Raw genomic sequence first — 13670 nt, forward strand, 5'->3', positions numbered from 1 at the left:
AAGATCAGCCGCAGGTCCTGTCCACCTTTCTCCCCGTACCCTGAAACTTTAGGTACTAGTTTATTAACTAACAAGGGTTCCATTTCGGCACACAGATCACATTGGTACTTATTCAGTAAGTCTGAGCTATTCTTCCTCCACGAGTCTGACTAGGACTCATGCTCCGTCATGGAGCTCAGCCGAACACCTGAACATCCTTCCTCCAGATTACCTTTCCCTCTGCTCTTGTTCTGCACCAGCTGCAGTAAGTTTGAACTTTGACATTTTCTCTCAATGCTCAGTAAATATCAAAATACCCATAGATAGCTTACCCATTAGAAAAATGTTATAAAAATATTACTTCAAGAGCCAAAAATAATAGAAGCAACATAGAAAATGTGTTTTTAATCTAAAGATTCATGTTTAGCTCAAGAACTTTTTAAGACATAATGAAAGGGAAATATACCAATTTTATAATTCTTATGGTTGAATGAAAAAGTTACCTAGAAAAAAAACTGTATTCCAGTTCAGTAATTAATATGTCCATGTATGGTGAAAAAAAAATTGTTTACTTCCATTTTGCTTGCACAGTTTTTAAAGTTACCTAGTTTTTATTCCCATGGGGTTTGTAACAATTACAGTGACTGGCTCTGTCAGTCCCGGTCTTTTCTCAGGCAGGAGAATAGATGAGCCTGACTGGGTACCTAGTACCAGCCCCTGGAAATCCCTAACAAAAACTCAAAATATTCATAAATTTGACAATACAAATCCTGAGTTGATAATTTCTCAAATCCCCATGAGGCCATCTGGTCTTGGTCAAGAATGAGATTTTCTCTTACTGCAGGTAGGAGCTCCCACAATGCTCTGTAGAAGCCAATAGAGCATATTAGAGAAAACACACAGGTAAGAGAGTAAGAAAACCCCAGCACAGCAGTATTAGTTGTGTGACCTTGAGAAGTTTCTCACCTTCTCAGAACCTCCAATGCTTTATCTGTGAAGGATTACCTTTGTAAACCTTAGTAATCCACTTAACTTGAAGGATCACCATGTTAAAGAATACATATAAAGTGTCTAACGGATAATAAGCACTCAATAAACGGTAGTCATTTATTAATAAAAGTGATAGTGTGCCTTTTAAAACAATAATTCTTAGAAGATGATGTTTATTTGGCCTATGACTAGTCCTAGGTAAAACAATAAACTCAACCAAATCTGTCTTTTGGACTTCTTGCTTACTTTTGCAGGACTACCTCCAAAATCCACATGTAAAACCGGCCGAGAAAACCTGACCGAAGGGTAAAGAGAAAACATTCCAGTCTGCAGTGAATGAGTTGAGAAGCTATGTCATCAAGAGTCAAAACGCCCCATAAAGCTTTTAAAGACAGGTTTATTTATATATAAGTGCATGAAATTGATACAGAAATTTTATTAAAATACTGTATTTTACAAATTTTTAATCCAATAAATTCTGTGTAATGATGTTTAAGTGCTGGATTCACTTTTAACAGTTGTCCTGTGTGAGTCAGTAAAGAGTTCACCCTGTATATTACAAAGAGGAGAGACACACGGACCTCAGAAACGGTCCTGTGATTAGACAGTGGATGATATTAACTGTGCATCTTTTCTTTAAAGCAATGAATTGGAACCTAGATCTTGAGTTTGCAGACCGACTTTCTATAGTCAAAAATAACTTGCGTATGTTTATTGCTGCCCTTTGAAGAAAATGAGTGGTGAAAAATAAATTAAAATAAAGACCAACATCCCTAAGGCTAACCTGATGCTTACCACAATTAAAATAATTAAAGTTCACTGCAAAATTTGTGTTCTCCAGGAAATTCTGCTATATACACAATGAGATTTGTACATGAATTGGGAAATTAAAAAATCGCTTATATAAAATTAAAAATCAATAGTATACAATATTTACAGCTCGTTAGGTATGATACATAAACATAGTTTTTAAAATAACCCTTCAAAATTAAACTGTATTATGTAAACATGCAGTACACATACTCATACAGTGTAGTTTATAGTCTTAACAGAAAGGGAGGGGAACTGTGTTCACATAATGTAGGGTACTTCATCACATACGCCTTTGCCTTTGTGCGTGACCCCATCCAACATTTATTCTTCCTGTCTTTAAACTTCACAGTACATTAAGTATTTCTATAGTAAAAAGAAATCCCTGATGGTAAACATATTCCTAAAGGTTACATAAAGTTTCTGCCCTTAAACTACGATATAAAACTAACACTGTTCACACTAGAATTTCTAGTTTACGACAAAACTAAATTTTAAAATCCCACACTTAATTGTCTTGACTACATTTTTCTCCATTTCAAACGTACTTGTAAAAAGAAAAAATTATAGACATATACCACATCATGAAAATGTAAGGAAAGTAGTTGTCATCTGTCAGTCAATGGCAAAATGGCTGATTTTTATTCACCATAAGGAGTTAATTCAATTATACGGTCCCTAAACTCTAAATCCCCAGTGACAAGTATGCCAATCCTGAATCCTGTCAAAGGCACTAAGGCATCATTTAGCTTTTAGCTTTTAAAAACTACTTGTGTTTTACTAAATGATTCATCAGTGGTCTGAGAGTTAACACAATTTGAAAGTGAATTTTTAATACCTATCGGGTAAACTATTTTTGCTATTTAAATCAAGCCATTTTTGTTGGTTAACTTCAAGTTGATCCCCTCATCTTCAAATGATTAGAGTCAGGGGTTAATACTTCATGGTAGAATCCTATGAATCTTAGCAAGTTATAGGACTATAATGAAAAATACTGCGGAACTTTATTTGTTCATCTAAATGTGTACAACTCGTGTGTGTGTGTTGTTGTGTGTATTGAGTAGAGGGTCGAAACTGTAAAAATTTCTCCATCATAAATGCATCTGATACCACAAATACCAAGAAAGTGTCAACAATGAGACCATCAACTCATCCAGTACTGAAAGTAAATCATTTTTAAATTACTTTTCAAACAAGTGCCTCTATTTCGCTCTCTGTGGAGAAAACTTTAAAACGTTCCTTCCCCCAAGATACTTAGTGATGATGTGCAAACATTTTAGTTTAAAAAGAAGAGAATTTTCTCATCGTCAGTTGCACTGTCAAGTTAACATTCATTTGCACAGGGCTCTAAAACAAGAGATGAACTTCGGAAATTATCAGTATGTATTTAGAAGAGAAAGTGCTACAGTTATGGTAATTATGAATGATATAGTTCCTTCTTCTATATATTTGTTATGCTTCCCAGTTTCAGTTACATACCTAAATACATTCCCGAAGAGGGGGCAGTCACATTACCATTGAGGGGAGATCGATATGGGTGCAGTATATAATCCAAAAAATATGTAAGAGGTTCATGCTCTCTTGGCTTGCCTATAGCATTTAATTTTCAGTAAGATTATAACTGCATAACCATAAGGTGTTAAGAACATCTTCTTCTGAACCAGCATTTCTGAGTCTATCAACAAATTGTACATATGTTTAAACTATAACATATGACATCGGTATGGAAGGAAGAGGGAGATTTTTAAGAAACTGCAAAATTAGTTCTCGAAATCGACCAAGGGTCATTATGTAAGTTCAACATATGTGCAATGAATGTAAAGCCGAGTCCTCTAAACTCGGAGGAGGAGATAGTTACAGTTCAGAGCTCAGTTCATTCAGAAATGTGGGCGCTTCCATCAATTTAATAAAGTTATTAACTGGTACGTCTCCATATTTACTGAAAATACTTCACATATTAAGCACTATTTCCCCAAATTCACAGATACGTTTTTAGATAACTACTTTAGCAACCTCCTTAAAAACACTGTACTGTCTACACTGAACAGAGATCCTTCCATGAGAAGAGCAAACCCATCACCACACACACACACACACACACACGGATTGCAAATGCTCCCCAGCATGTCGGAAACATGCAAAACACACACACACACACACACGGATTGCAATGCTCCCCAGCATGTCGGAAACATGCAAAACACACACACACACACACAGAATGCAAATGCTCCCCAGCATGTCGGAAACATGCAAAACACACACACACACACACACACACGGATTGCAATGCTCCCCAGCATGTCGGAAACATGCAAAACACACACACACACACACACACACACGGATTGCAATGCTCCCCAGCATGTGGGAAACATGCAGCACCTTCGCGCCGTGTAGTGTACAGACCTACCACCAGGGGGCAGCTGCGTTTGCCCCAGCTTGCGCACCTTGCCCTCCAGCGCCTCTTCCTGCCTTTAAACTGCCCGCTCCTACAACTACCACATGTTTGAAAAACCTTACCATCTTTAATCAAATAATGTCCTTTTGCACCTGAAGAGTCGCTCCTCAAGATGTTATAAAAAAGGACTAGGAGTTAGAAGAAATCATGAGCCAACTGATGGGCTCACTAGCCGATTTTCAGCACTGAGAGTCTCACCCCTGGTTTTTATTTACACGGCGACCCAGCTTCGCTGCCACTGAGATCTACCAGAATTTCTTCGGGACGTTCCGTGTTCTTCACATCTTACAAACAAGTAAGGACTCTTTGAAGAGATTCTGATTAAGACGTTCTGAGAGGGAGGGGCGCCTGGGTGGCTCAGTCGTTAAGCGTCTGCCTTCGGCTCAGGTCATGGTCCCAGGGTCCTGGGATCGAGCCCCGTGTCGGGCTCCCTGCTCGGCGGGAGGCCTGCTTCTCCCTCTCCCACTCCCCCTGCTTGTGTTCCCTCTCTCGCTTTCAAATAAATAAATAAAATCTTTAAAAAAAAGAAAAAAGACGTTCTGAGAGGGAAAAATGGTAACAGCAAGAGGGAAGTAGTTTGAGAATATTTCCGAAAATACCCTCTGTGTCTTGTGACTTCGTGGATTATCACCTGGACATAAATCGGAAAGTACAGTTTCTCCTTGCAGTTAGAAACAAGCGGGTAGGGCGTAAGCACCCCTGGTCGGTGGGAGGAAGGACGCGGGAGGCACTGAAGCCCAGGTCTACTTCCTGCAGAACCCACAGGACCCCTGAAGCCCGCAGCCCAGGGTGGCGGAGGAGAGGACCCCACACACGGAGGACACTGTTTCCCATCCCTGGAAGGAGGACAGTTAAGTCGCATGCGGCAGACGTTCAATGGATGTTGGCCAAGTGGTCCAAGGGAAGCGAGCAGGATAAGGCAAAGGCAGAGGAGTGAGTGTGGCTACCCTCTCACCCTTTTCCTAGTTTAACGGGCGATAAACAAACACAGAAATTCAATCCTGCTTGCCCCGGCCATCTCCACCCCCTCCCCAAAGCCCAGAAATGGTCTTGGAGAATCTGCTCGTTTTGGAAATAAAGAGGTGGAGAGGAGGTAAGGGAAGCAAGATTCTAAGTTTCCTTCTTAAAATATATGTAGGGGAAAACGTGAAAATGGAAGAAAATAGATGAATTTTACAAAACAACATATTAATTGGTGTTAAAAATGTAATTAAAACAATTCTAATGACTCTCTTCTTGACCATCTACTGCCAAGTGAGTACTGCTTTGCATTCAACAAGCGACGGGCCCTGGGTTCGAGTTGACGTGGTGGGCTTAGCGTCTAGAATTCTGTCCACTCTGTCACAGTAATGACAGCTCTGTTACAGAAAGTCCATTTGGTGGATAACCTGGGAACACCAGAATTTGGGGGCAGGGGGCAAGGGGAACAGGACTTAAACTCTCAAACAGAATCGGGAAGTAAAATGTCCCAACCTTTTTAGGATTTACAATCACCTTGCTAGCTCTTGGTGGACTCAAGGGCAGGGATCTCCTCTCGGTCATCCTTGTACTTACTATAGAAATACTCAGTACAGCACTTTGAAAACAGCAGACCCATGTTTACCAGATTGAATTAGTTGGCATGGAAGTGCCGGCATGAGCAGAGTAATGTGGCAGCGCCATTTGTCTCTTAATTAGACCTTCTTTAAAGGCCTTTTCAACAACACTCTTTGATTTCCACTTACCCCTATTCCTTCTGTCACAGATGCATGATATACGGGGCAGCTCATTTCCTTATTTCTCACTTAAAGTACAAACAAAACCCTTAGGCTTTTTTGGGCTGTGGAAATGTATGTTGCAAATACTAAGGAAGTACATCGGGTACCAGACTATAGGACTGCTTAGTACACAGTAAGATCTAAAGTAAGAATGATTAAGCTGCGGGCACAGAATAGCTCTACACCATTTAGAAATGTCCTTATTCTAGGAAACCAGTGGAGCCATCCTGTGGGGCAGAGCACTCACACCTCCTTCATTTAAAAGTTTTACATATTATTTGTAGCCTCAAGGGGTCCCCCTGATTGATTCTGATCTACGGACAGTTCTAACCAGTATGTTAAATAATAATTAGTTTGGGCGTATCGGCATAGATCTCTTCTTTGGGGAATTGATTTCAACATCAGTAGTATTTTAGTAAACTTTTTTTTAAATAAAGGAGTGTAAACTCTAAAGGATTTCCCCCCTTCCTTCCTGTATTTATCACAAAGAAAGTTTACTGCTAAATCATACATAAATTTTAAGACAGTGTGACCCAAATACATCAATAAGGGCTTTTGTCATATCACAGACAAGGGTCTCCAGCACTAATAAACCAAGAAAAATTTCTCCATATTCAAAAATCTCAAACATCCTTACTTATTTAAAAGATCATTCAACTGAACAAATATAAAAAATTCTCTACTAGAACATGAAAGTGTTCACTGAACAAAAGCTTTCCAATTAGACTATATTCATATATAGCAGCTTTACACATATGTATATAATGATATATGTGTGTGTGGATATATATCATTAAGGATTTGTCGTCTGTAGGAAAACCACTGATTTAAAAAAAAAAAAATCTCAGCCTAAAGGTAGCTATTAAGACAATTTCATCAACTCACACTATTCAACTGCATTTCAAAACATCAAGAGAGTGACATTTGCACAAAAATCTCAATGGAAAGAACTGAAAACAGCAAAGAAACCAACAATTGCCCCCAATGGTTAAAAGTACACACGTAGACTCAATTCATAAAGTAAAGCAACATGATGGGGATAGCTAGCTGCAGGACACTCTAAGACTAATTATTAACCATCCAATTATACTCCCTTTCTAGAGTAAAAACAGGAGTTAAAACCTCTTTGGTCCACACATTGATGGATTTAATGTGTCCAGGTTATTTTCCAGCTAATTTTGGATTCTAAACCATGTGCTCCGTATTCCCTTACCATGATAACTTTCGTAAATCATGAAACAACCATATGTTAAAATAAATATTCATATTGTAGATCTGAAACAATGTGAACACATTATTGGTAACTCCTCTCAAAGAATATGAACACTTGAAATTACCAACAGAAGAGCCAAAGTAAAGGAAGAACACAATTCAAGTCTAAAAGAAAAGGAGAAATCAAATGGACTGGGAAAGTTTATGCCTAAATTTAATTTGGGAACACATCAGGAACATAAAGAACAAATAATTTTAGGCTTGTACATAATAAAAAGAACCAATTTTAAGATTTACTTCAAAGATCTCTAGGGATGCATAGTTGCTTAATGGTGTCTTTAAAAACAGATCTCCAAGCCCAGCATTAGTAAACCCCCAAAACTGGCTTCCATACTGGTAAAAGTATCCCCTTCCCCAACTCCCTACTTTTACGTCATTGAAACACATTCTGCTTTTCGGTGGAGAAAAAGTGGTGTGGGTAATGGAGGTCTTAAATTTGAATGGGACCTAATAGAAACGTACTTTTTACCAAATCGGGTCATAAAACAATGAGGCTAGAGTATGCAGATTATTTTTTGGACTGCCCTTAACTTCATATTTTCTGCAGTGGCTTTTTGAATTACCACATTTATAAAGGGACCTGGTCTTTAAAACAATCTCAGTAGGAGACAAATTCAACCAGGTTCTGTTTCCCTTGCTCCCTGCACTCTTAAAAACAACTGCATCTTGCCAAAACCTCTTAAAATGTTGTATTACTAAGGATTTTTCATTCTAATAAATGTTGTCACTGATTCTAGGAAACTTAACAGCGCAAATCGAGAACCGAACAACGGAATCACTCTAATATATGTTCAGTACTGTACTGATATGCTGAGATTAACTGCCAAATTTTTAAATTATTTCTTATATTCCCCAATTTTTACTTAGTGAAATTGTTACCACATGCCCAGTGTAATGCAATTACTCTTCTTACATAACTTACTTGTTACTTATCTACAAATGAGGCTCTTTGTTTTCACAGCCTAATTTAGGCCACTCTTTAAATATAGGTAATACTCCAGAATGAAAGATTGTTTGTTTTGCCAAAAATCAAGATATATGCAACAAGTAATATAATCCCACCGAGATAGTAGCTATAAAGATGTTTTCTCCATGAGATACATGGCAAAAACTTTCTTTAGAAGGGTCAAAGAATGCAACATGCATTTCAGACTTCTTTTCTTACAAAGTTTATAAGAAAACTTTCAAATTATATTTTTATGACACACAAACTACAGTCAATGTGTGTGACCCATAAGTTTTTGAATTCGTCTCAACAGAATAGTTACACAGGAGGGAAACTACTGAAAGAGTGTTACTTGAGTGGAAAGGATGCACCCTACGGGTCTACTTTGAGTCCTTAAAAGAGTTTAGCTAGTTTTCCATTAAGTATTATTTTCCGCATAAATTAAATGACAATAATGCCTAAACATATTAAAGCCCTAAATCCCAGAAACGTTCAGCACTGGAAACCAAACCGTCCACCTCACATTCAATGATTCGCTGTTCAGCACTCATACGGGATTTAGCGTCACAGAACAAAAATCTCACTACGTTACCTGAATTCATGTCAAGTATGGTTCACAGCACTCATCTACATCTACGCTTGCAAACTGTCACATGATCCATGTTAAAAAAAGAGAAGAGTTTGGCACATACATCAATTCCTCAAAACGTCCCTGTAACTCAACACAACACTGTTAAGAACGACGAGTCAACACCGTGTTAACCTGATTGGCAGCTAAGCAAGGCGCTTCTTCCTGGAGCTTCCGGTCCCGTGATGCGCCCGGCCCGGGCCGGAGGCACGTAAGGCGCAGTGCGGTAGTGCAACCACTTGGACGCCAGAGGGCGATCTCTGCACACAGCTCAAGGCCTTCGGGGGCGCCCTGCTCCTTCCACGTTCTCCTCGTACGTTTCATTCCCGCTCCTTCACAACGCCGTGTTCTGAGAATCTGTACATGTTTCCTTATGCGAAGTAAGACATTCCCACCGCAAGCTCAGAGTGTGGCGAGGATCCTCGAGAAGGAGATGATTAATGTCAATACAGTCTGTCCCACGCCCCACACCAGCGCCTCCAGAGGGGCCATGTTCTTCCCTGCGACTCGGTAGATGCCCGCGACTGCTGCGCCTGCACGAGAAGGGGCAGAGAAACAAACCAACACGTTCATTCCCTTCGCAACACGCTGCACCGGGGACGTCAGATCGCTTTCCATCTCAGCACCCCAGAGTCCTCCATCCTGCTCCTCTTCTAAACTGTCCACGGAAGTTTCCGTGTGATCGGTTCAAGTCGCACTTGACCGTCGCCCACTTCACTGAAAGACAGGCTTTGCTATTCGGCTGCAAAATACGTATTTACAGTACATGCTGTTTACTTGACATCAAACATGTTCATAAACCATGAATAATTTGTTATTGTAATCTCTCACCTGGGCATTGAATTGGACAGACAAAACAAACATGTCTGTTTTTATAAACATACAACTACCCATATTGATAATTATAAATGAAAATACAGGAACTACACAATTTAATGCAGTTTCTAAATTATTCAAGTAATTTTTAAAAAATTAATCTTAAATGTGTATAAAATATCAGAATAGTTGACTACCACATTGCAGAATCTACCATATAAAGTAGTTTACCAAGTCTTTTTAATAAAGCATACAACCATAAAGTTATTTAGAGACTAGTATCTTGACATCCAATAAAAATGGAAGATGCACCTGACATCTGTTCCGGGAAAAATGTTTAGATCATGCACACTTCCAAGAATTCGAGAATCCCAGAGTTACAGGAGTCTCAGAGCCCATCTGATTCAACACTTCACCTTATTAATATACTATATATACTGAAACATTTAAATTAGAGTATGCCTCTCCAGCACTAAGTTTTAGAAAATGATCCAAGAAGTGGAAAATCTAAGCACTTACGAGCTCAGGCTTCCTAGGAAATGGTAAGCAAATGTGTCAAGTCAAACATCTCATGCTCATATGAGGTGAAGAGCATGGGTTTTGGAGTCAGACTTGTGGATCAAACTCCGAAATCCACTCCCTAGCAGATGTGCTACATGGGGCAATCACTTAACCTTTCTGTGCCTTATTTCCTCAACTGTAAAATGGGTGGGAATGAAGATGAAGAGTGACTGGTCCTAGTATGCACTCTGAATTTTGGCTAAGAGTTGTCATCGTAGTAAATGAGAAAGGTATTTCCAATCAGTGATTCAGCATTCAGTAAATGGTGTTGGAACAATGAGCAGACATTGGAAAGAATAAATCTAGGTCCCTACTTCACATCACTCCCCAGAATAAATTTCAGATGGGTTAAAGAACAAAATATTAAAAACAAAGCTGTAAATGTAAACTTTAAAACAGAAGAGAATAGATCTATGATCTTAGGAAAAGAGGGCTGCATAAAAAAGAGCAAAACCCCTAACGGGACATGGGGCGCCTGAGTGGCTCAGTCGGTTAAGCGTCTGCCTTCGGCTCAGGTCACGATCCCAGGGTCCTGGGATCGAGCCCCACATTGGGCTCCCTGCTCGGCGGGAAGCCTGCTTCTCCCTCTCCCGCTCTCCCTGCTTGTGTTCCCTCTCTCGCTGTCAAATAAATAAATAAAATCTTAAAAAAAAAAAAAAAAAACTAAAGGGACAGATGAGAAAAATACTTGATCCATGTCCAGAGTACAGACACACACATATATACACGTATAATAACCAAGGCAGTACTTACTGTAGTAGCAAAAAAACAAAAACAAAAACAAAACACCACAAAGTCAAAAGCAAGAAGCCAATATCCTTCAGTGTGGAGTGTGTGAACTATATCAAGCCCACACTACGAAACCCATACAATTTCAAAAGAAAAATAAAAACCTTATGAACTGACAGAGAGAACCTAAGACATTATTTATGCAACAAATAAAACCTAAAACTATATATATTCTCTACTAGTATATGCATCCATCCTATGCATGTGTGCATGTATGTAAACATTTATATATGTAAATATGAATGAATGTAATATTCATATATACATACAATCCGGGGGCATATAAGCCAAACTGAAAATAGGGATTACAACTGAGAAGAGAGCACTAGTTTGGGAGTGCTAGTCCAAAGAGACCTTTGCCTTATCCATAATGTTTTGCATTTTACAAGGAGAATATGCCATCATATATTACTTATGTAACTAAAATTAATTTTAAAAATCTAACAATTTCCACACCAACTTGCCTACACTTCTCTTTAATTCCAAGAAACTTTCATCTTCAAGGTCAGAATATCTTTCAATCCTCTTTTCCAAACTAAAATACTTGTACATAATGACAAAGCTCACTGAACTCTTCATATAAAATAGTAAGGAATAAATTATACTTTAAGCTAGGTAGCAAATACTCATAGAATAAGAAAAATTGTGTACATGTTCAATGTCAAGTGTTTCCTATGTGACTAGAAGAGGTGGTGCTTATATTTAGTATTTCTGTGCCTCCGAAGTTCAGGGTGGGGTCCTTTGGCTGTAGATGGAGGGCCCAGGAAAGCGTTTCAGGCATCTCCTGTAGGGGTTTAGAATTTAATGGAGGTCAGGAGCCATGGAGACACACCCGAAGAGACAAGTGAAAGGGAATAAGAAAATGATTTAAGGAATAGAAAATGAGTACTGAGAACCTTTCCACTCTACTGTCATCTTCTTTCCCAAATAAGCTGACTCCTTTATCGAGTATTTGGCTGGTCTGGTGATTAAAATGGATTTCACGCTGGAAGGCCCTGATGTTCGATGGAAAACAAACAAAACTCCTAAATAACCCATTCTTCTTTAAAATCTTTCAAGGAACAGAGGACAAGCCCTTCAAGCCTATATAGTGTTAGACAGAAAATAAAACAAGCCACCGTTTTCTTTCCAGTGGATAATGAGTTAGGAAACAATTCTGAAGTTACAACTTCCCTCCAAAAGAAGTAGATTTACAGAAGTCCCCACTGCGTTGCAGAATCTCACACCCAGAAGCACTGGTCAGAAAAGAGTGTACCAGTGGAACTCTCAATCTAAAAGATCTGCAAGAAAACAATTTTGTGTGCCTAATAAATGAATTTGGAAGCACTGCTAATGAATATTGAGCAGATACGAAAGAGTATTTATAAAAATATATGTAGAGGCTCCTTGGTGTCTCAGTTGGTTAAGTGTCTGACTCTTGGTCTTGGCTTGGGTCATAATCTCAGGGTTGTGGGATCCAGCCCCCACGTCGTACTCCATGCTCAGTGTGGAGCCTGCTTGGGGGTTCTCCCTCCCTCTCCCTCAGCCCCCCCCCCAAATAAATCTTTAAAATATGTATTTTTTATATATATGTAGATTATAAAATGACAACAAATTCCCAAGTACCATCATCCAACTGAAGAGAAGAACATCACTACTTCCTTTGAAATTCCCGTGGACTCTGCTCAATTATATCCCATTTCCTCCTTGAATTTGTTTTTTATCATTCCCTTGCTTTTTGTCAGCTTTACCACCTTCATGTATCCTAAAAACATATATTATTTGGTTTTTTAAATAAATTAATTTTATGTAAATTGACACTATAAGTATTCTGGAATTTGGGTTCAATATCATAGGTCTAAAAGCTACCCACGTTGTTGTGTGTAGCTGTAATTCATGCATTTTCACTACTGCATAGAATTCTAAGCATGAATATACCACAATTTATCCATTCTACTGCCAATAACATTTATTTCCAATCCTTAACAATGGCAAACACTGATTCTATGAATATCCTTGTGTGTGACCCCTGGCCCACATACACAGTCAAAAATTTCTCTTCAATACTTGGGTAAAAGTAGAACTGCTCAGTCTTATGTTATGGGCATTTTCAACTTTACTAAGTAATGCCAAACTGTCTTCCAAAGTAGTTGAACCAATTTATATTCCAGTTACTCCATTATCTTCAGAAGCAGTTAGTATCTTTTTTTTTTTAAATTTTTGTCAACCTGGTAAGTAAGAGATGTCATCTCTATGATCAATTTTCATTTCCCTGATAATTAATGTGACTGAACTTTTCTTCACATATTAAGAAGCCAGGAGGGTTTTCTACTTTTACGAAATGCTTGTCAAATCTTTTTTCCTTTTTTCTATTGAGTTTTCTTATTATTTGATTCATAGGGTTTTTAAAATATGCTTCGGGTATGAATCTTGTTATATTTATATGTGTTCACAAATGTCTTCCCTCTAATTTTTGCTTTAGTTTTCCCTCTCTCTACAATATATTTTGCTGAACTTGCCAGATGAAAGAGCACAAATATTATGGTCTTTGTTTTTTTGGTGAAAGACTCAGCTAAGTTAAGCAAGAATGAAGAAGACCCAAGTGGAACAAGATGCTTGAAATAAACGCTGCATGTCTGGAATCCCCACTACCCACAAGGGCAGAAAGAATCACTTAGAAAT

General features: G+C 38.5%; 1 protein-coding gene across 2 annotated transcripts in view; it reads right to left on the reverse strand.

Annotated features, from left to right (window-relative positions):
- Positions 1–1348: 1348 nt before the first annotated feature.
- Positions 1349–13670, reverse strand: part of TMEM170B (transmembrane protein 170B) — a 35676-nt gene continuing 23354 nt past the window's right edge. The window contains exon 3 of one of the 2 annotated variants that reach the window (XM_054505736.2): positions 1349–9585. In XM_054505736.2, coding sequence (XP_054361711.1) covers positions 9578–9585 — 8 coding nt within the window. In that variant the 3' untranslated portion in view covers positions 1349–9577. The remainder of the gene's footprint in view (positions 9586–13670) is intronic. The other variant, XM_045866372.3, reaches the window with a different exon arrangement.

This window comes from Mirounga angustirostris, unplaced genomic scaffold (genome assembly GCF_029215605.1).
Source record: "Mirounga angustirostris isolate CCGP_5_RB_7025 unplaced genomic scaffold, mMirAng1.0.hap1 SCAF_8, whole genome shotgun sequence".
Taxonomy (NCBI): domain Eukaryota; kingdom Metazoa; phylum Chordata; class Mammalia; order Carnivora; family Phocidae; genus Mirounga; species Mirounga angustirostris.